The following is a 23,873-nucleotide window of genomic DNA, read 5'->3' as shown; positions in this document are numbered from 1 at the left end:
CTATTCTATCCTGAACATGTTTTCATTTTGCCCTTGAGCTCTGTATTACCCTTTCGTTTACAGCTGAGATTAACGAGGGCAAGGTAGTCAGTATATGGCTCATTTCAAGTCTCTCATCAGACACAACACTGATATTAGTTAATTTTGACACTTTCTAAGTTCAAGTCAGCCACTCATGCAGTTGATTCTGTATCTTTACTTCCCTTGGTTGTGAATTGTGAAAGTTCGACATCTACAAAAGGGGTTGGGGGGGGGGGGGGTTGTTCACATTGAGCAAGAGATTTCAAGCCTTCAATACTAGTCTCCTTTGCATGGTAACCGTGATTTTCTTCTAGAATCCTTTTGTCTTGACTTGTTAATGATCCATCTTCCTTAAGTCATATGGAATCTTTAACTCATGTTCTTGCAGCTCACATGATACTCTAACGCTCTTTCCAACAGCTAACAATACTAATGGAAGAATGTCAGAGTACTGTTGTATATTCTTTTCACATATAGGTTCAAACACCTACTTTCCAAGTGCATGTTTGCTCTGGAAAAGAAAAAAATTAAACTACATTAAATAAAAAGTAAATTGGGTAAAAAAAATCTTACAAGTTCAATTATATGTTAGCAAAATAGCTCCTAGCAACTAAGTGTTAGTTAAGCCTAATGCTATGACCACTTTACCCCACATTGTTTAAATTACTATAAAATATGAAGTATAATGATTACAACTTACCAGTGCATGGAATAGTGTTCTTGAGATACTTCTGGAGTGCCCTGTACAGCCAATCTATAAAAAGTTTTAGCAACTAAAATGGTAGAGAGAAGTTATTCAGCCACTCAAAAAATGGAACCTGAGCTTCAACAACAAAAAAAATGTTCATTTCCACTAAAATGTTGCTTGGCATTATATTTTAGGTGAAAAACTTAGCTACTAGCAAGTGAAAGTTAAAACAGAAATTTGGTAGTAATATCAATTGAAATTCTTAAGTTATGCCATTTTATGTTCAGTATGACCATTTTACCCCACCTGACCACTTTACCCCACTTGACCTTAAATGATATAAAGGCAACACATGGTACAAAAAATTATAAGAAAAAAATACAAAACAATTGAATCTCACCAGGCGATGATTTTTTCTCTGTTCACCTTGACACTGCGGGGAGAAAGAAGGGGAATTTGTGACAGCATAGCACATAATAAATGTGTAAGATGATTAAGCATTGAAAAACATTTCAGCCAATTAATTATATACAGTGAAACCTCCCAACAATGGCCACTAACGAGGCTGAGCAAATGTGGCTATTATTTGGAGGTTATTGCTATTAAGAGGTTGAGTATTTCTGAAACGTGAATTAAATCTCATGCTTTTATTGGAGATGCATGAAATTTTCACAAAGAATTTTATCAGTGATTTTCTATTGTTAATTTCATTCGAAAATTTCACGAGGAAAAATATGCACAGCTGCGCCGTAATTCTTGTATACTGGGACATGCAGTTTTTGGATCATATTCATCCTCCGATGCAATCAGCTATTTTTGTTATCTAGGGCAGCATTTTTAAGTGGTGCTTACTTGACTCTTCAGTCTATGGCATGCCCACTTGCGAAATTCTTTCTCTAATTTCCGCTTTGTTCTTTCAGAAACTAGTCTAGTGGACCCATTAGCATCTACTTGAACTCCCGGGGTCCGCAGACCACATTTTGGAAACCACTGATGTAGGAAAGAACCCGTAGTTATTTTCATGTTCGAAAGGCTAAAAAAAAAGAAAAACTCCTTAAAGCAAATCCAATAGGTTGCATTAAGTTCCAAGAAAATGTGGCCATTGTACCGTTATGGGGAGGTTTTACTGTTTTATGTGTGTGATTATCATTCATATTATTCAATGATATCATTCCACAAGAAACAAGTTTATAAATAAGGAATTTACTTACAGGAGAAATTTCTCCAGTTAACAACCTCAAGAATGTAGTTTTCCCAACGCCATTTGGACCAACTATAGCAACTATAACAAAATGAAAGAAAAACAATTATTTATCATTCGTGGATATTTTGACGATGGGGGAAGAAAATGGCCAATATACATCAAATGATTTAAGTACGACTGCTTCTCATTATATACAAATTACAGTGAAACCTTTCTATAACGATACTATACAGACCTAGAAGAAATATTGTTTAGTTTAGTTTGATGCTAAAGAGTCTTGCACTAATGTGTAATGAGAACATAAGTTCTTTCTTTTTCCAATGAATTTTCTGTTAGCTGAATCTTTTATTTACATGAAAAATGGTTCAAAAACTTTTAGAAAGAGAAGTGAAGGTACATTTGGAGAAATATCCCGAAAAGGACATGGGTCAATCGGGCTAGCGTGACAGTAATTCGGATGATTTGAGCTAAAATTCAACTCATGATGCAGCTATTTTATGTTACCGCCTGCATCCATACAGGGCTGCAACTAGAGCCGTAATTTCAGCATCCCTTGCATGTAGAAGAAGCAGTTAGAGGGTGAATTTGGCACCTATTATGGCCCTACACCTGGGACAAAGACCCACCTGCCTTACCCCCAGTTGCAGTCCTGCCTCCATACGAATGAAAATGTTCATAAGCTGAAACTATTCATTAGCGAAAGTATTTGTATTCAAAGCAGAAAAATCTCTCTTCATCCGGAAAGCTTATTAGCCAAGGCATCAAGGTATAAATAAGTCTTCATCACAAGAGCTTTTAGGACATGACATGAACACCATAACTCAGCTACCAGACTTATCCAATTGCCAAGATTTATTTTAGATTCGCTTTGGGGAACAAAAAGGCCTAGAAAAAAAAATGTTAAGGAAAGCAAAAGCTGCAAAAAAAGATTTCTACTCCTGAACCTTGCAATGAAGAAACATAATAGATAGAATTCAAAATGATAATGTGTAGCTCCTTGAACATGATTCTAATTATTGAATGGAAAAATCGAAAGCAACATCAAATTAGAATTATAAAAAGAAACGCATACTAACCTCTAGATGACATATCAATTCCAAAGTCCAAGTTTTTGAAAAGAGGTGGTTGGTTAGGATAAGCAAAGTTAACACCTATGAGGTAAATAAAAGAATGTATACATTAATAACAGTACTTTCAGGGCAGAAGCTACGACGAATGAAATTAGTATTTGATTCATTCATAATGAAAAATAACAGTATTTAAATTATAATTTAAGCCTGCACAAAATTGTTAAATTATAGAATTCTATGAATAAAAAAAAAGCATTTAAAAAATGTTTGTTTGGAAAGAGTCAATGTTTGGGTATACATCTTGAGGTGCTATTATTGTCACACATAACTGTTTATTAAACATGAAAGATACAACTAATCAATTAGTTCATAAACTCACACAAATTAGTGATTTTTTTATCACAAAATAGCTATTTTTCATTTGGTACAAGCAACGTTTCCTTTAAGCGGTGTATGGTCATATGTAGTAAAAATTATCTCATGCATGCAAAATCCCAAGTACATTATTGGTTTGAGAAAAGCAGAAAAACGCTCAACCGGGAAAGCGTTTCTGCTCTATGTTCCCAGAACAATGGGCAGAATTGGGCAGCATCTGAGAAAATTTGGTATCAAGACCATCTTCAAGACAATGAAAAACTTAATTGAGCAATCTCAGGTCTACCACAGATCCGAACAATGGTCTAAAAATAGCTGGGGTACATAGAATCCCATGCAGTTGTGTGTTTTTATGTTAATATAGACACTACAAAAAGACTGGTACCTGCAAGATTAGATGAACATAAACAGAATTGTAGATTGGACCAGGTTGTCAAATGAGCTGTAGGTGAGCATGCCCTGACAAAAAATCATGATATTCTGTTCGTCAATACCCAAGTGTATTCCAGTGACGTCAAATATTACTTGCATACTTTCAGAGAAGTGATCAATTCAAAAAGTGCTTCAAAAAAGAAAGAAGAGAGAATGAAAATAAAAGGTGCTTGGTCCCCAGTCATAAAGACAATGAAAGCTACACCTCCATTCTGTCTAGAGCCCTTTGGTAACATCACCTAATAGAAAAATGCAGATGACTAATCCTAACAGAGTGGTGCAATGCAAACAGAGAAGAAATAAATAGAAGTGTTTGATACAAGAAGTAAATACTTTGTTTCCACCACATGATGCTTTCTTGAAAATGTTTGCCATCCATGCAAGCAAAATATAGGAAAATAAAAAAAAAATCCTTCATGTAGGTCTAATAACATGAAAACTATAATGGATGCCATTATAGTCTAGTGTCTAGCAGAGCACAGAGCCACTGTGGTAGTCGAGTGATCAGTGATTGACTCGCATCGCAAGGACCCGAGTTCAAATCACACTGGCACCACAATGGTGGTCAGTTGAAGCTTGGAGGAGCAAATGCGAGTCGATCTCCTTATTAAAAAGACTCACCACAGAGAACAACAGGCCTACAAACAGTGCAAATATTCAATCATTACACTTCACTTCTGAACCATAGATGACAGCATTGACAAAATCTAACACAACACTAGATGTGCACACACTTCCAGTACAACACACTAGGTAGTAAATTGCCCATGGAAATAGACCTGAGTTGTGCTTGGTTTGAAAGAAAGAAAGCACAGCACAGAAAAAAAAGTCTGCAATCAGTAAAAAAAAAATCTGAAGTAATAATGAACACCATTAATCACTTTCTGGGGAAGGGGGAATGAGTTTGGACAAGAAAAATAATGAAAACAAAATTATTTTATATTAGATGCTGAATAATATTCTGCAAAGAGGTCCTCAGTTATCATTTTACTAGCCTAATGGGTCAGGAGAAAAAAAAATTTAAGAATCCCGGCCCTATATCTTATTTTTGTCTTCAAATTTATGGTGAACTTTGCGATCATTGTTATAAAAAAAATATGTAATGAACTATACATACTATGTAAACCCAAAATAGGAGGATTCAATGGAGGGGGATTGGGAAAATTAAATTTCACTACATATTCCTTAGGTCGCCTTATTAGTTCAGTTGGACCATTCTCATCGGCATCATTTTGCTTCTTTTGTTGGCCTTTCATCTGCTTCCTAGTTAAGGCCTCTTTCGTAGCTTTTTCCTACAAGACATAATTGTAATTACTCATACTGCAAAATTAGATTTAATTTTCATATAAATATCTTCATTATCTTTAGTAATCATTTTCATATGCAGAAAAAAAAAATTCAAATCTGTTAACCAAATCAGCATACTACCAAAATCATCACTAATTTACCAGCAAGTTAAAAAAAATATTTTTCTACAATATCTTTTAATCAAACTTCAACCATAGGTTAATTTCCATTAGGCATATTTTTCAAAAAAAGGAGGACTTTGTCAGGATCCATTTTGAACACCAAAGTGGGCAGGAAAAACACTCACAGCAGCTTTTGTCGATTTCCCAGAAGCTTTCATTTCCTTCAACCTCTTTTCTTGTTTATCATATTCTTTTTGAAGCTCCTTCTTCTTCTGCACATACATCTTTTTAAATTGACCTAAGGAAGAAAGAAAGCGTTTCAAACATGAGATTAAACGGAATATGTATGCATGTAAAAAAAAAAGAATATTTAACTCAAAATTTAACAAAATAACTGGGGATTCACTGGGAACTGTCCATAACTCAATGACTTCAACACCTATGAAACATTATACAGTCAAACAAACCATCATAAAATATATCTTCTTTAGCATTAAAATTAAAAAATGAATTATGACCTAACACTACTTTTCCAAACTATAAATTTTTATTTTTTACAACAGCAATACGAGGTAGCAGAAAAAAAACTGGCAATATTAGTTGTTAAAAAGTTTAAAACATGCATCAACATTTCCTTGCACAATTCACCCTATAGTATGCAATAAATTTTTTTAGGATTCATAAAATTTATTTCTTATCATAAAATTATTCATTATTTAAAATCTAAACTTACACGAGTATCAATAACCAATCACATTTGATTTTTAACCCATTTACAGATTTTCGGGAAAAATGTAAACAATATGTATTTATGTATCAGTATAAACGTTCAAAACGAATCTTTCTTCACAAGTAGCAATGAGGTAGAAAGAGGTAGTTGGGATGAATTCGATAGTTCTTCAGTTATTGACCAACATCCTTTTTACATTCTTTTCTCTCTCTCTGTTATGAACTTCTCCTTTTACTTGGAGAGAAGAACACAAGATAAATTGATTAAAATTTAATGAAAAATTATTTTTTCCCAACCTCACATCATGACTGACCAGAAAAAGGAAACTTCACATTTTTGAACGCAAAATTGTGAAATATAAACTTGCCCTGTCAGGAAAGCCATTAAAAATAACTTCCTACAATGTTCATTACTTGCATATACAGAACTTGAAAATATTTTCAGAAAGGAAAAAATAATAGTAATGTGAATATAAGAATTCTCACTGTAGTTTCCTCTGTAATAATACAGCTTCATGTTATCCAGGTGTATAATATCTGTGCAAACATTATCCAAAAAACTTTGATCATGAGAAACTACGAGCAGCGTTTTTTTCCAGCCCTGAAGATAACTGTTGGAAAAATCCAATGGAAACACATTTCAGATAAACATGACAATAATTCGTGCATTACTAATAGACTATCAAACTTCATTTAAAATATTCCTATCCTAAAAAGAAAACATTTTAAAAATTTCCACAAAAAAAAAACATTCACAATAATTATATTGAAAAATAATAAAAAGAAATCAAACAATTTCTCAAAACAATTACAAAATTACGAATAAAATATTTGGTCAACAGAAAATCACAAAACAGACTTAAATTAACATGATTTCCCATAAGCTGTGGCTTATACAGCTTTTTAGTTCTTGCTGGCCATTCAAAGCCACAGATTATTCAATAACTTTTTGTCCCAGACATTCTATAACTTAAGAAATTCGAACAAATTCTCATAAAAAAATTTTTCATGTACTGCAGTGGCTTTCAACATGGGGCCATATGTCACCCCCCCCTGGTCCTGGGAGATTCTAGTGGAGCCATGGGTGAAAATCAGATAAAAGGGAAGCCACGACAAGTGGTGAAGAATAAAGATAAAAATTCAGAATTAACTTTGCACATAAGCAGATGTAATTTTCTTTCCATTTCATATCTTGAATTTGCTGGTAGATGTCATAATTATAGACAACATTTCTTTGTTACAGAGAATGGGTGTCTGTGACTTTGCCAATTTGTTAAAGTGTTTGTTTGAATTTTTTTTTAAAATTGAAATGTTCAAATCGAACTTTTTTCTTACCTTAGTTTGAATCACAAAGTAGATATTTATATATTCGGAATGTGAAATGACTCCAATAAATTTATTTTGTGGGTGATTTTTGAGGCTCTAAGCAGTATAATTTGAGACGTGTTTTGTAAATGATTTTTCAAGCTTTCTATACAGGGTAATTCAGAAAAGATGGGGGAGATAAAAAGAGGTAATAATACACACAATTTAAAAAAAATTTTCATCAAAGAATGCAAGGTCTAACATGAAACGCAAACGCGCTGGCATGTTTTGAAACCGCCGCTGCGCAAACGTTGAAACGGCATTCCTGTTGAAATTTATCAGGAGAAAAAGACCACCATGCATGGGAAGTTATTCCAGCATGCAACCATTCCAATAGTCATAACGTAAGGGGATAATGGCACACTTTAATGATACTGAAAAAAGCAGACATGCATTTCATTCATGCATGTCTATTTTTTGGTATTACTAAAGTGTGCCATTATCCTGTACGTCACAACTGTTAGAACGGTCACACACTGGAATAACTTCACAGGACTAGTCACGACCCAGGCTCTGTCCCTACCGAGATATAAGCCTTTTAAATTTCACAGGACTGCCATCCATGCCTTTTATTTACTGTGATGCAGATTTGCACATGGTTTCTTTTTCTTCCCCAGGTTACATTTGAATGCGTGCTGATATTTTTTTCCTGATAAATTTCAACAGGAATGCAATTTTAACGTTTGCGGAGTGGCCATTTCAAAACACGCTAGCACGTTTGCAGTTCATGTCAGACCATGCATTCTTTGATGACAATTGTTTATATTAGCATGTACTATCACCTCTTAAAGTTTTCCCCATCTTTTCTGAATCACCATTTATACATGTTATTAACTATGAAAAAAATTATCAGCCCCAAAAAAAAAAGTTGAGCATTCGAATGTTAAATGGTTATAAAAATGTATGATATTGTCTGATGATTAATCACTAACATTCTGAAATTCTCTTGAAAACCTAAAAGCTAAGTTTAAACATGCAAAATTTAGGTTTATTCAAAAAAATAAAGTTTTTTCCTCCCCTCATTGAATGAAAATTTCATGCACCTTATATGAAGCTGAGGAGTGTAAAAAGATGCTGCATTGCTACACTACAAAAATAAGTTTTGTAACTTTTTTGCTTTTGATGTGCTTTACTTCCCAAAAATTATGGTACCTCTAATCTAGATAACTATCTTTCGCAAGAGGGGAAAAAAATAACATTAGGATTATGTGTGGGATGGAAAAAAAGATTAAGAAACACTACTCCAATATTTAACAAATGGAACACTAATTATCAAAGTAAGAGATTTTATGGATATTGGTGTAGAGATGAACCACCGAAAGAAAAGTTATAAAATTGAGAATCGAATCCGGGTCTTCTCGATTCCCAACGAAGACTTTTCTTCCCACGGTTCATCTCTGCACTAATGTCAGAGAAACATCTTTCTCTTTGGAGCACTGATTGTTTGCACTTCGAAGGAAGGTTAAGAATGAATTATTGAGAACACTTACTTATCCAGCCAAATAACAGCATTAAGATCAAGATGATTTGTCGGTTCATCAAGCAATAATAACGTTGGTTCCATAAACAGTGCCCTGGAATAAAAAAAACTCAAATGTTGAATTCCAGTGTTCATTGAGTTAGTTAATATTTAAACTAAAACTTACCTGAAAATCAAGATCTGAAACAAGCTGAAAGTTTAATTTTCCTCCAGTACTATAGATACATTTACAAAAGTTTAAAAAACTGAATGCTTCAAGATCACATTGTCCCTCTCAAATCCCCATTCAAGTTATAATCAAAAGAATTAAGTTACATTAATTTAAAGCATTAAATGCTACAAATTCTGTTTTTATGTTAAAAAAAATTAATACCGCCCAAATGGTGTGTTACCAACTAAGAGCAAAAAATTCATAAATTAACCAGTTTTAAATATTTCCTCTGACAAAAATGCAGTTTATACTTGTTACTTTAATGACAAAATCAACTCGTGATAACAAAGTTAAATTTACCTTGCAAGTGAAACCCTCATCCTCCAACCACCAGAGAAATGTTTCGTTGCTCGATCTTGCATCTCCCTAGTAAAACCAAGACCAGCCAAGATACGCCTAGCACGTGCTTCAGCAGAATCAGCCCCTATTATGCGCAGCTCTTCATATGCCTGGCAAGTAAGCAACATGTAAGACAAATAGATAAACTTGACACCAATGTAGAAAAATTTCACAATTAACTCATTCTGTTTGTTTTAAGAACCTGTAAATGGCACGATTCTCATGAACATAATTTCAAAAGGTGACCAGAGCTTGGCATGTTGTAAAAGCTGACAGTGTTCAAGGGTTAGCAAAAACCCGGGTTATTCAGGGGTTTTGGGGATTTTTCATGGTTTATGATACTGGAGCATGAGGAAAGCAAGTTATATATGCTGTAACCTACATAAATATAACAGACCCTAGTAATATACGACAATTATTTAAATAATTATCATATCAGTGGCAGCTTATTACCGAAAACTCTGGGATGGGATTGAAATCATTTTGCATTTCATTATGATCATTTTTGCCGCACCATGGTCATTTTCTGCACACAAGGGCTAATTAGACCGGGACCTACAATTTATTGCTGATTACAAATGGCAGGCTTGTTTTTTATACTCGTCGAGAGGTTGGTGCGCGAACCTCTCAATGGGGAGTAAAGCAGTAGCAATTTTTTCTGCAATCATGTCGCTGTTTTTGTTGTACCGTGTCAAGAAATTTCATTATGATGGGTTTATAACGTGGACATTTCAAGCATTTTTCGCTAACCCCTACAATCTAAATAGCATTGAATACGTCAATTTATTAATGTATTTCTCTCCAGATAGAATATGACAATACAATAAGCAATAACACCATTGGAAAGCATACTATTTGTGAGTAAGGTGTAATTTTTTGTGTGTTTTTTCAGGTTGGACAAAATCAGACCAATCCTGGTGTTTGCCCATTTCATATATCATTCCAAACATTCATACCTTTAAATAGCTATATTCACACCTAGGTAAACAATAATGGCACCAATTTTTACATTTCACTAATTCTGATCCTCACCTCATTCAACTCTTCTTGAATTTTGAGATTGCCCTTGCTAGCTTTTTCTTCCAAGATCTTCACCTGTTCGAGCAATTCAGTCCGTTTTGCATCAGATTTTAGGACCACCTCAACAGCTGGTGTATCATCAGCAACCACCTCTGAATATAAAAGTCAATACCGAATTACCATTTACTACTATTACTGTTATTTACTTATTCCCATCTTGATTTTTCAGTAATTACTTAGTAATAACCACTAAAGTGGACTACCACACAAAAATACACATCAATATTAGCACATACAAATTTATGATGAGAATAAAACACATGATTATTATTGAAATTTTGTCTTATTTAGGCAAACCACATCTAGACAGAAATGTTCACGAATTAAATAAAAGAAATATTAAGTTGAAAAAATAAAATATTCATAGGGTGAGCAAAACATTAAGAGCCCACATATTTTACATAGTGATCTTAAACTATTCTCGACACACACACATGCACCTTCTATCTTACTAATCTTGACCTCTCTCCAACATAAGCACATAATTAATACACATAATTAATACAAGCACATAAATTAATACAAAACTAAACAATATTGACTTGCGATGCAATAAATTTTTGGTCAAAATTGAACAGTTTTCTGTCTCTGGCATTGAACTTTGATTTTTGACTACAGCTGCTTCTATGTGAAATTTTTTGTCAATGTTTGCATTCTGAGAAATTCTAAAGGATGCTACTGCTTAATCGTACAAGCACTTCACACACATTCCTCTAAGGAAATTCTGATGAATTGGTACATGCCAGAATGTGTGTTCTCAGTGCATGTATGGCCCATAACATATTTATGTTGTCAGAATTGTATCTGTTTCATGTTCTTGCTGGCCTGCTGCTATCTGCCTTCCATGTTTTGATGTAAATGCTGATAAAATGAATGTCAGGTAACGCCTGAATTTCCATGTTATGTCAATATTGTGTTGCAGGTCTGCTTGCTTGCAAGCCCAGATATTTTGTAAAAATGATTTCTCAATGGAAAACTTTTCCCCATACCCCTTGATTTGCACCTGCTGAAAATCAGAAGGACTTTTTTTAATTGAAAAAGATATGGTATTTTTAGGGGGGGATTAGTAATTTCTAACAGTCGATTAAAAGATTAAGCAATATGTGATTGATGAGAAAAAGTAATGTTTTCTTTAGCATTTGTCACAAGCTTAATGTGCACAAAATGAGGGGGGGGGTGTCAATAAAGGGTGTCTATCATAAACTCAAAGGAAAGTTCCACGACTTTTTCTTGACTATTAATTAACTTCTGCTAGACTCTTTCATTATATTAGTGATACCCAACTCTATGCCCACTGCAGCATTGCAAATGACAAACAAATCACTATTTATCAATATAAAAACTACATTACAGTTAATAAAAACACAATATTCAGCAATAAAATATTGCATTCGCGAGCATCATCTCTTGAAAAATTATACACACACATCCAATGGCGTACGCAAAGGGGAAAGTTTTGGCGTTCTAACCCCCCCCCCCTCAAACCGAGATTATTGTGTTATTTTTCAGGAAAAGATGTAAACACCCCCCTGAGAATTAAAAAAAATTAACCCCCCCCCCCCGAGAAAATTCTGCGTAGGACTATGCACACATCCCTAATCACACACACGTCTAAATCTTTTTGACAAGGAGCTAGCCAATTTTAAAACCATAAAACCTCTAAATGTTCTTCGGTACATTCAGAGTCATCTTAAGAGTATCATGCCCCCCCCCCCCCCCGGGTAAGTGATTTTTCAGAGGCACTACCAGGCAAACTTACATGGTTACTCTCAAAAATTTCATACAAATCTAATTTTTGTAAGGCTCTTCTCTTTACGCGCCTTGGTGGGCCCATGCATTACTATGGCACTGGGTACACCAGTGTCATGTGCTTAACGCCTGAGTGGCGTGGTGGTAAGATGCTCGTCTATCACCGTGAAGGTTGCTGTCACGGTCCCGAGTTCGAACCCAAGGGAGGATATAGATAAGATATTTTCCCTAACAAACTTGAGGCAACCACCGATAGGCAGCGCCTTTATTTCCAACCCATCTCATTAATGGCGGTAAATTGCAATATAGCAATATGGCCAGAGTTGGTGTTTGCTGAAGTAGTAGTGTTATGTGATTAGGAGGTGTGTGGTTCTCACTTCTAATTTATGTTGTAAATCAGAAATGAGAAACTGATGATGGGTGAATCTATTTATAATTAATTCCCCCTTCCCTCCCCCCTATTTTTATTGATGATTCCTGCTGGAATCTTGCTTGCTTTTCACAAAAGGGCTACTCAGAAATTGTTATTGAATGGAAAAAAATTTGGGAAAATCAAAGTGATTTTTGGCAAGTTAACACACATTATTTGGCAAAATTGGTGATTTAACTTTTTTTGGGGGGGGGGGGGCATTGGGAGATTTAACACTTATTATTTTGCAAAATAGACGAAACAATCTTAGCGGACCACCACTGAAAGAGCAAAGGGAAAACCCATCTGGCTTTTGTGATAAGTAGCCGATAGAAGTCGAGAACGAGAAAATCTGAAAATTGATCCATAAAAGAATATTCTACCTCTGTTATTTCATGACTATTTATTCACTTCTGTGACATATATTTCATTTCATGACTTTTCCAGGATTTTGCAATTTTCAATGATGGTAGACACCCTATAATATTATTTTGTCCACCCTCTGTATGAAAGAGGAAAAAAATACATGTTTGAACTGCTGAAATGGGGGCAATAATAAATATCTCTAAATTACTACATGTACATACCTTGCTCACAAAGTAAAACATCAATAGTAGGTGGAATATTTAAGGAATGATTCGCTATGTGCTTCAATAATGTTGTTTTGCCATGTCTGCGAAAGGAAAAATGCTATCATCAGAGTGAAATAATATAAGTTGAGTAGAATGATCAAGTTTTTATAAAATTGCATATCATAGTAGAGCTACCCATGCAACAGGGTTAAAGCTACTGTCACATTTTGCGCAAAATGCCAAAGAAAATCTCAGAATGTGAAAGTAGTAGCCACCTTCGCATAAAAATGCATGCAGGAGGTAAGAAATGAGTAGACATCCATCCATCCATCAATCATTAGCATTTTAGTATTTTGCTAAAGCATTTTTCTTTCCATTTTCACTCTTTCGCTGAAGGAATTTTTTAATCTTGCTTAAACCCTGCCATGCGATCAATATTAAAACTCAAAATTCTAAGTCAATATTATAGGTCAAGATCACTTACCCATTTGGCCCAACAAGACCATATCTACGACCAGCAGTTATATGAAGGCTTGCGTTAATAAATAAATCTTTACCTCTTGCAGATATAGAAAAGTTATCCACCTACAAACAAAACAAAAAAAGAGATGAATTCAGGTTTTAATGTGAAAACTCGGAACTTGAATGAATAAGTAATACCCAGACTCACATCAACCCACATTTACATCACCTCCTCCTAAAAATGTTAGCGTTTATTTTCATGTAGACACACTTTGAGCAAATCTTGAAGGTTTTTGACATCACGTCCTTAGAATTGGATATACAGTGAAAATCCTACATAATTTCCTCTATAATGTGATAGCCCCTATATAACTATATAACTCTCTGGACCTGATGCACTTTCCATAGTGTTAATATATTCCGTTCAGAACAATGTTTCTCCACTTTCTTGGGTACCATTTTATGGGGGTGTTTGTGAACTGTTTAGAAAAAATTGGTGGAGTGATAGTACCCATCAAGACAAACAATGTTTACAATGGATCCTATGGTCTCAATCTACATACCCCCCCCCCCCACACACAGTTGAATCCCATTATAACGAACTCCAAGAGACAGGAGAAATCACATCATTATAATGGAATTTCATTGTAAAGGAATTCCAGGTTTTTGCATTGTTCCTATGTAAACTTATCTGGAGGATTGGAAAAAATGTTTGTTAAAACGAGATTTTCACTATAACGGTATTCGTAAAAACAGGATTTGGCTACACTTGTATCTTTTTTTTCGCTCCGTCTCAAGGAAGATATATAAGCAGGTAGTTGAAGAAGACCTGGGCCATGCTGCGAAAACCTGGTTGGGACCCATCATCCTAAAGAAAAAAGAAACGAGTCGGCGACCCCACCACCTGTGACATGTCGCCTAATTCCTTTATGCATCTTACTCTTCTTCCTCCCATTTATTGCATCCTTAAGATGCAGGGTTTAAGCTGGATAAAAAATTCCTTTTGCGAAAATGGGGGGAAAAGCTTTAGCAAAATGATACGATTCTAAGGGGCCATTCAAGTATTACGTCAGGATTTTTAGCCATTTTTGACCCCTCCCCCCTTGTCAGCAGCTTAGAATATTTCATATCTTCAAAAAGGGTGGTTGATGACGTAAGCAACCTTCAAACCCCCCCCCCCCCTTGTCATCAAAAGTCACCAAATCTGAAACCCCCTCCCCCGATGCTGACATAATACTTGAATGACCCCTAATGTAATGATTGATGGTTGGATGTCTACTCGTTGCGTACCTCCTGTACGCATTTTTGCAAAAGTGGCTACTACTTTTTTTGCATTCTACGATTGTCTTTCGCATTTTGCAAAAAATTCAAAAATGCGACAATAGCTTAAACCCTGTTAAGATGACAGGTAAAATAAAATTACGAAAATAAACAATAGAATTACATTGTATATGTGCAACGCTGCACATCGCCAGTAAGTTCCATTAGACCCACCAAATACTAATGAGCACAAATATTTTCAGAATAACATCAGGCCTGTAACTAAGCTGGAGCAACAGGGCCCCGAACTGAAAGGTGGGCTCATAAAAAAAAGTTATACCATAGGTGCCAATTCACAGATTTGAAAAATCTGTAGTTTATCCCGTGATGACACATTCTGCAACAAAGAAAACAGATTATTTTTTTATAAAAGGGAAAACCGGGCACTTTTTTGAAATTGCAACGGATGACCATATATAAATTCTGTTTTTCCGAGATGCATTTTCCCTGTCCTGATTTTTTTAGAAATAATTACTCACTTTGCTTGCCTTAATGATCATATTTGGAACCAATTTTTCTTACTTGAAATCCTGATTCCCCATATTTTTCCTGAGAAAACGGGGTCAGCCTGAAATTGCAAGGACTGGAAGAGTATTTTCTTTAGGGATTTTCCATCAAACAAAGCTCAATTTGAGGACTTTTAGGGATTTTTCTATGAAGATATGAAAAATCGGAAGAATTAGATTCTTGACCGGAAGATTTTAATAAGGCTGAAAAATCGGAAGGCCGCCGGGTAAATCGGAAGCATTGGCACACACCTATGGTTACACCTATTTTGCATAATAATAACAATTTCAAGCCACAAGAAAAAGTCTGGTCCGGAGACCACAGAAGGCACACTATGGCCCTAAACAACATGAACCAGGAGTGCATGTTGAACCATGCAACATGAACCATTGCACCAGGAGTCTATGACAAGGTGTGCATCAGTCTTTCATTTGCTGATGTGAACTGTATAACAACACCCTTGGATGTCATTTTGAGCATTTTCTTAATGTCGTTCATTGATCTGCACAGGATTGTGTAACATCCTGTGCTGATTTTTTTCACTGCTGAAACTTCAACGTGGGCAATTTGCTTGATTTTAATGTGTACAAGGAACCTTTTTTCACCAAAAATTGGGGCTCTAAAATAGGAAGCCATTTTCTTATATATATTGTATATATATATCTTTTCAAGTATTTTTCTAAATTTTAAGTCCAAAAAATTGAGGGAATCCTTACATACAAGGGTTCCTCACACAAGCTAAAAAATACTGTACTTTACGCTTTTCTGACACTCTCAGTGGATTTCGACCATTGGGTCTACCGTAAATATTGCTCATCTTGATGAGTACTATAATTCTTCCAAAATTAAAAGACATTTTATGAACACCCTTTATAAGGGTTTTACTTCATTTTCCTCACAAGAATTGCATCAAGACAAATAAATAAAGAATAAAATAGGAAATCTGCATATTCGTCTCCCTTCCCCCTCCTCCTGGGGGGGGGGGACACTATCAGTGGAAAAAATTCACCTCAACTGATTTTATTTTCAAACTTACGTCATTAGTCTTGAAAAGAACTGTTGACACAAGTCTGGGTATCACTGCATAATAACTAAGACACTAAAAATTATTGATAATCTCAGAGCATCGATAAGTAGGTATAGATCTAATAACTGAACTTACTTTTATATCGATAGCATTTTCAAGCTGCAATTGTTGAGCAGCTGACTTTTGTGCTTGAGATACCGTAAATTGATCATCGGTGGTGGCTTTTCCTTTGCTAAGAGAATCTATCTGCTTCTGGTATTCCATCTGTAAAAAGAATAATATGAACTACTATTTATCATGGAAACTGCTCGCGAATATCCAAAGTATTCATATTTATATGAAGTAGCTGCCAACTTTGAAGAATGAAAATTTGGGGGGGGGGGGGGTGCGCACATTCAACTTCCATACAAAAATGAATATTAAAGGGATTTTTGTGAATCCATTGAGGGAATTTTTCATTAAACCCCTTAACTGCCAACGAAATCTTACACGATCTGCTCTCCCCAGTGCCACCTTTTCTCAATCACAAAGAGTAAAGATATATGAATAAGCCCGTGCCAGTTAAGGGGTTAAATAAAAGTAAAATGTTAGGAATTTTTCCCTTTGCAAAAACGTTACATCTTGGAAGCCATCGCCAATTACAGCAAATCAACATGAACAAGTAGATTAAATTACCTGTCATTACTGCTCTCAAATCAAATCAAGCCAAAAAAAAAAAAAATTGTCATAGAGCATGAAACAGGGCATATGGTCAAAGCAGATACAAGTTACCTTCCAATTTCAGATATCTGAAAGCCAAATTTACGGTGACTGTTTTGGGAATTTTTTCTTCCCTCCGAAAAAGAAATATTTCTTTGTGATTTTACACATCAATGACAATTTATATTATGCTTGTGGAATCTGGGATAAAAAATGGAAGCAACAGTTTGGTAAATTCTTTGGGAATAATTTTTCCCCCAAAAGTAGGGATTTTTTTTATCACAGTCAAAATTAGGGAGATGTACAACTTTTTTGGTGTCTGGGAGATGGGGTAGAAATTCTGGAACCTAATGGAAAATCTGGGGGGACTTGACAATGATGATTATAATCCCAGGCTTCACAAATCGAGAAAATATTTAGGCGTCAGTCATATTTCTGAGAATCCGAGCATGGTTTTTGCTCAAGAAACATGTTCCTAAATAATTTTTTTTAACTTTTCCAGAACTTTTTTCTATGATAAAAGGCGTAATGTAATGAATCAAAAATTTTGGGTCATCCTGACTCAAATTTAGCAACCTTATACAGAAAATATTAGATGTCAATACCAATTTCATAGTCACCATGGCGACTTGGTGCTTGGGATTTGTCAAGCCCTTATATAATCATAATGCGACAACTGTAAATATATCAATGATTCAACAAACACGGAATGCTAATTTCTATTAAATAAATTACAATTTCAGTACAAAATCTTTAAAGCAAAATATAAGCACACCTGTTTTTTCATTTTCTTCTTCTCCTTGTGGCTGATTTTTGCTTTCGGCTTGCTTTCTCCATCGTTCTCCTCTGAAAAATGATATGAATGGATGAATTTATGTTTCTGGTATTGCGTAGCTGCTAACTTTTTAGAATAAGGATTAGGGAGGTTGTTTTGGCACAGATCCAAATTTCACATAGAAATAAAAGGGATTTTTCATTAGTAAAATTAAAAAGTTTAGGGATTTTTCCCTTTGCAAAAACGTTACATCCTGCAAGTCATCACTGATTAGCACCAAGTCCCCAATCATTGCCAACCAGTAGGTTAAACTACCTGTCATCAGAACTCTCAAATCAAATCTCGCCATAAAAAAAAAATTGTTATCTAGCCCAAAACGAGACATACAGACTCAACAGAACATATGTTCAGGGGCTTCAACCAGGGAAGAGCAGTTGAGTCTAACGCCCAGGCCTTAGACTAGGTGGGGGAGGGAGAGTCTAATTCCCTCTTTAACAGCTCCTTCTACATTACACAAGGGTGCCAAATGCATACTTGCCCAGCTGACAAAACATTCAGTTTCAGCCCTGCATATGATCAAAGCAGATAAGTTCTCTCGCCAAATTTCGGATGTCAAAATTCCAAACTGATGTTGGCTGTTGGGCGAATTTTACTTTCCTGACCCCCGAAAATATTTTTGTGATTTGATGCAATGATAACAATTTACATTACGCTCGTGATGCCATTTCGTGGATCAAAATAAAAGCAAGTCTTTTCTTTTTCTTAGGTAAATTCCTTGGGAATAACTTCTTCCCTCAAAAGTAGGGATTTTTTTTACAATCACAGGCGAAACTCAGGATATAAGACCCGAGGATACTGCCAACAGGGTTGAAAAATTATAGGGGAAAAAAATTTGGAAAAGCCAAATTTCTTTGCACCCAATCATATTTTAATAAAATAACAGTTTAAATCCCCTGCAGCAGCTACGATGAAATGCTCACTCAACAGTGGGCAAGCATGTGCGTGACCTAGAGGGTGTGTAAGCACGCAAATGACCTAGAGAGAGTGTGTAAACATTAAGTGACCGATGGCCATGTTCATAGACTTTACATTTCGTCATACGTTTAAACTACAATGGCAGGTTAAAAAATTAGAGATAGACTGGTTAAAATTTGGAATTTAACCAATCCATGTCGATCAATCTTCAATCTTTTCACCTGCGAGACTGTAGTTAAACTTAAGACTGTAGTTAGACTGTAGGTTGTGAATATGGCCATTACAAAGAGTGTGCTAGTATATGTGACCTAGAGAGTGCCACTGTGGTGGTTGACTGACGGACTTGCCTAGCAAGGTCCTGGGTTCGAACCCCACTGTCGCACAGTGGTGGTTGGCTGAAATTGGTTTGCTGTGGTGTGAATGTGAGCCGATCTCCCTGTTAAAAAGTCTCACCACAGAGAGCAACGTGCCTACAAATGGTACAAATATTCACTCATTAGACTTCACTTCTTAAATATAGAAGACAGCACTGAAAAAAATCAGACACAACACTAGATACACACTCAGACTGTTAGATTCTCACTCTTACACTTCCCGCACAACTCATTAGGTATTAAATTGCCCATAGATAACGACAGACCTGAGTTGTGCTTGGTTTCTAAGAAAGACAGTGTGTGCAAGCGAGTGACCAAAATTGTGTGAAGCATGTGAGTGACCGAGAGTATGCGTAAGCATATGCAAGGATGTACTACCATATAAATCATGCAAGTGACAAAAAAATGGCCTAGAGTGCAAGACCTTGTCAGTGAGTGACAAAATGAGTGACTTAGAGAGAGTGTAAGCATGCAAGTGACCAAAATAATGGTGGACTTAGATAGCGAAGGACCAAACAAGTGTGCAAGCGTGTAACACGACTAAAAAATAGGTGGGATGCAGTTTAGACTCCTTCAGAAAGTCGCCAACTGTGGCACCTCGGAAACGTTTGTTTACCTTCAGTCTCAACTGGATTATTATCTTCTCGGTCTGCTAGGGCTTTATTCCATCTTTGTGAAATATTCTTGCCATGCATCCTGCTTAGTGAAATAATATTGCCATGTTTCTGGTTGTGGTGCAAACAGAGTTGATAATTACAGGCCGGGGGCTGGGACCCCCTTTAATGGCCGGAGGAGCGAAGCAGCGTCCGAGCATAGCGAGGCGGCCAAGCCAGAACGAAGTTCGGCCTACAGGTGCAGCAACTGATTTGCACATTCGCATGCACCTGTTAGCGATTGGACGAGACGTTTCCTGCGCTAATGCATTGCTGAACTACGTGCCATTTCACTTCCATCGCACATTGTTGCCGGATGTTCTGCTCGCAGTCGTGTTTCAGCACCAATTTTTTTAATTCTTGAGGGTGTTAAATAGCTTCTGTTGGGCTGAGGCTTAGTAACTTCAACCACTTTGGAGTTTAATAATTCTCTTGATTATACGACAATATGATCAATAATTTCGATTGGCGTGATGTATTTTAAAAATTTGGTAGTATGAGTTTACCACCCGTTCAAAATTCGGAACAGCTGTCGTATGGTTGGCCCGACGAAGAGTCGCCAAGGCCGTCAGACACTAAGGACACCGAAAAAAACATCAGCATGCAAAACATAATAGAAACGACCAAGCATAAAAATAGAAAAAAATATCAGTTAAAAAAAAATTACACCTGGCCCATTTTTTTAGTAATAAAAAGATCGGGGCATAAGGAATTCCGGGCATAAATATTCTATGTATTAAAACTAAAACCCAGACCCTTTTTTTAATAAACAGATCTGGGCATGTTGAATAAATAAATATTCTATGCACTAAAACCCGGACCCTTTTTTTTTAATAAACGGATCTGGGCATGAAAAATTCTGTAGGTTCATTTTAAATAATAAACCGATAAAACGGAAGGCATGGCAATGGATGAATAACTAATAAATACAACGAAATAATAAAACGGTATGATACAACCTGAGCAGTAGATAATAATCCGTAATGACGTAAGCTACAGAAGGCAGGAATAATAATGAACTAGCGCCATCTAGTAACACCCAACGAAACCGGGAAAGTGTTAAAAAATAGGGCAAACCAGAGAAGCATTACGACTATCTCGGCGACTTATCGCGAGAAAAAAGTCGCCAAAGTCGTGGCGGACCATACTGCATCTGTTCCAAAAAAAACTTTTTATTTCCCTTTCTCGGGGTTACATTAGACTCAGCACTGCTTGGCGCCAAAGCAGTGCCAAGAAGGGTGCTTATACTGCTTTTTCACCGAAAGACCTAAAGAGAAAAGGACACATCAATGAGCAACCAAGGTAGTGTTCTAGCATGTCAGTGACTTCCAGGCAGAGACGTATTTTGGGTATGAGCGAGGGCCTTGCAAGAGCTTAATGGGCTTCACCTGAGGCAGCAAATTTGAGTGGTCAAGAAAATTTTACTACAATTAGAGAAGGGCAAGCAAAACTATGACTCCGCCTCGGGTCATGAAATATGTTGGCACTGACTTCAATGAAACAATTTCATGACAACTCATTTAATGAATTTGTTTTGATAATAAAAACCTACTCTTAGACACGTTGTTGTTATCATTGGCCGTTTCATCTTCCTCATCATCATCATTAGACGCTGCCTGGTCCAGATCTAGGTTATCAATTTCTTTGGAGATTTCTTCTTGATCCGAATCTCCGTCATCATCGATTTCTTTCTTCTTTTGTGACTCGGATTTGGCTGCTTTAGTCTTTTTGCGAGGCATGTTTATTGGCAACCTGGATGAACAATAGACTACCTGTAATGACACCAGGCTGTCTTGGTCTTATTATTCAGGGCTCTATGCTGCCAAGGCTAATCCCTGAAGTGAAAGGGGGGAGAGAGGGAGAAAAGAAAAAACCACAGGTAAGGCATAGACAGATACAGATACACGTAAGGCATAGACACCAGGCTGTAAACACGTTGTATCCTCGCAAGCTGGCGGCCGTGACCGAAGTTAGCTGGAAGAAATTCTTTTGGCTTTGATTGAAATCGATTTTTTTTTAAAGCATTTATGTATTTAGATTCTTTTTTGGAAATGAAAAAATATGCGAAAATTTATTCTGTAAATAATGTCATGCAGAAATCTCATTGAAAAAAGTCGATTTTTCCTTTATCAAATGGATTCTTACTGTTATGAGTAAGCTGACCATATTTCTTCGAGAGAAATACGGGAAATTAGGATTCCAAATATGGCACATCGCCAATTATCGCCACAAATGTCGCTAAAACTGAACAAAGTCGCCGAATATTGTTGAAATTACGTGCATGCCGAACTCCACCTTCCGGATAATGAAAATAAGGTCCCGGGTTTGCCCCCCCGTCGTCTCAACAATTGATTTAATTCGGCCTAGGCCATGTATTGTATCAGATGCGCATCGCTAATAGTAGCGGAATGTGTTGCTTCATCCATTGTTTTTTTTTCCATCTTAATCGTATTCCAATGTTTTTTCAGACATTTGTTAAAAAGTGTCAGTAGGCCATGGCGAAGAGTTTCAAAGGCTCCATTTGACCCAAGGGCCATGTTATTGCGTTAGAGTAACATGGTATAGTATCATGGTCTGGTATAGTTCAGTGGTTCTTAACCCTTGGAAGCCCGCGGCACGGTAAATCTCTTTCGCGTAGGTGAAAGGCCCGGTCATACACACAACTAACGAGAAATTAATGGAAAAATTAAACCACGAATACTCACGGCGCGGTGTGACTAGTGCTAGGGCCCGGTACTGGGCCACGGTCCGGCGGTTGAGAAACACTGCTATAGAGAACGATATTCCGTTTTTTAACTAGGGCGATATAAACTAGATAGTGATAAAATCAACGTTCACTTTGGGATTGAGAAATTTTTTTTACAAATTTATAAAAAAATACTAGATGAATAATTCAGTTATATCGGGCATGTGGACAAATTACTTGAATTCACATTTGCCAGTGAAGATTCAGTCATTCGTTTCAGGGGACCGACAAAAAAAAAAAACTAAATACGAACATGTTTTATTTTTATTATTAACACTGTATCATAAGAACCTGAAAATGATTTGTAAACTTCCACAAAATATTTTTCTTTCTAGGTGTAACATCTGTATGCAAATAAGTTGCCACTAATTTTTCAAACTGATGCATATTTGAAAATCCATCCCTGTATATTGAACGTATCTCTTGAACATTTGTTTTATCAATAATATTGCTATTATCACTGTCTTAATCGTACCCCCACATGCCAGAAACATGATTGTGCAAATTTCCGAAACGTGGGAAATGATGTTTGAATGTTTAATCCACCCAATTTACTCTATGAGCGTCATTTATCTAAAATGCTTTATATATACAACGTGCGTTTCAATAGGGATTGAACATTTGCGTTTCTGACAAAACTTGGATAGCAAAATAACTAAGTCAACAAGCTGAGATATACCCACAAAATATCAGCACAGAACGCAACTAGCACTTGCACATTTGATGATGTATGAAGATGCAGTTTCACACACAAAATGACAGTGATACAAAAAGCACCTTATCTTCCAATTTGTGAAAGTGTAGACCTTCCCCCCCCCATCCAAAAATTTAACCTGTAATAAATATAGCAAAAAAAAAAAATAATGAAAATTTGCACATTTATGCTTCTGGCACGAGGAGGACTGACGATATGGCATGCCATTTGAAAGTGAGTTAGGTAATCCTTCTAAAACACCCTGTACACATAAATCAATAGATTGTATTCGAATTTCACTTTAAGCTTGCTTTACTTAAAAGTTGTGTTTCGTTACTGTGTTTCTATGTAAATAAAATCTAAAATTGTAGTGCTGGTCGGGTTCTTGACGTGTATGCCACAGAAAAAGGCCATTGAAACTATCAAATTGTTAGTTTTCCAAAACTGAGGAAGACCGTTCAGTATTCGGGTGAAAATGAATGACAATAACTTCAGGAAAAAATAGGTT

The 23,873-nt window shown here is 36.0% G+C and overlaps 1 protein-coding gene across 1 annotated transcript in view; it reads right to left on the bottom strand.

Annotated features, from left to right (window-relative positions):
* The window catches only part of LOC149084059 (ATP-binding cassette sub-family F member 1), a 29,600-nt gene extending 7,713 nt beyond the window's left edge, over positions 1–21,887 (bottom strand). The window contains exons 1-14 of the mRNA XM_089234414.1: positions 21,478–21,887; positions 17,924–17,994; positions 16,585–16,713; positions 13,618–13,718; positions 13,149–13,234; positions 10,356–10,495; positions 9,285–9,433; positions 8,784–8,867; positions 6,415–6,539; positions 5,385–5,497; positions 4,908–5,082; positions 2,990–3,064; positions 1,921–1,991; positions 1,110–1,142 (exon numbers count right to left, since the gene is read on the bottom strand). Of these exons, the coding sequence (XP_089090540.1) occupies positions 1,110–1,142; positions 1,921–1,991; positions 2,990–3,064; positions 4,908–5,082; positions 5,385–5,497; positions 6,415–6,539; positions 8,784–8,867; positions 9,285–9,433; positions 10,356–10,495; positions 13,149–13,234; positions 13,618–13,718; positions 16,585–16,713; positions 17,924–17,994; positions 21,478–21,664 (1,539 nt within the window). The 5' untranslated portion in view covers positions 21,665–21,887. The remainder of the gene's footprint in view (positions 1–1,109; positions 1,143–1,920; positions 1,992–2,989; positions 3,065–4,907; positions 5,083–5,384; positions 5,498–6,414; positions 6,540–8,783; positions 8,868–9,284; positions 9,434–10,355; positions 10,496–13,148; positions 13,235–13,617; positions 13,719–16,584; positions 16,714–17,923; positions 17,995–21,477) is intronic.
* Between the last annotated feature and the right edge of the window lie 1,986 nt (positions 21,888–23,873).

Source organism: Pholcus phalangioides, unplaced genomic scaffold (assembly GCF_987345545.1).
Source record: "Pholcus phalangioides strain wild (caught in Gottingen) unplaced genomic scaffold, Ppha-v1.0 ptg000008l_1, whole genome shotgun sequence".
NCBI lineage: Eukaryota > Metazoa > Arthropoda > Arachnida > Araneae > Pholcidae > Pholcus > Pholcus phalangioides.
The sequence above is the reverse complement of the archived record's forward strand: the minus strand, read 5'-3'. Positions and strand labels throughout refer to the sequence as shown.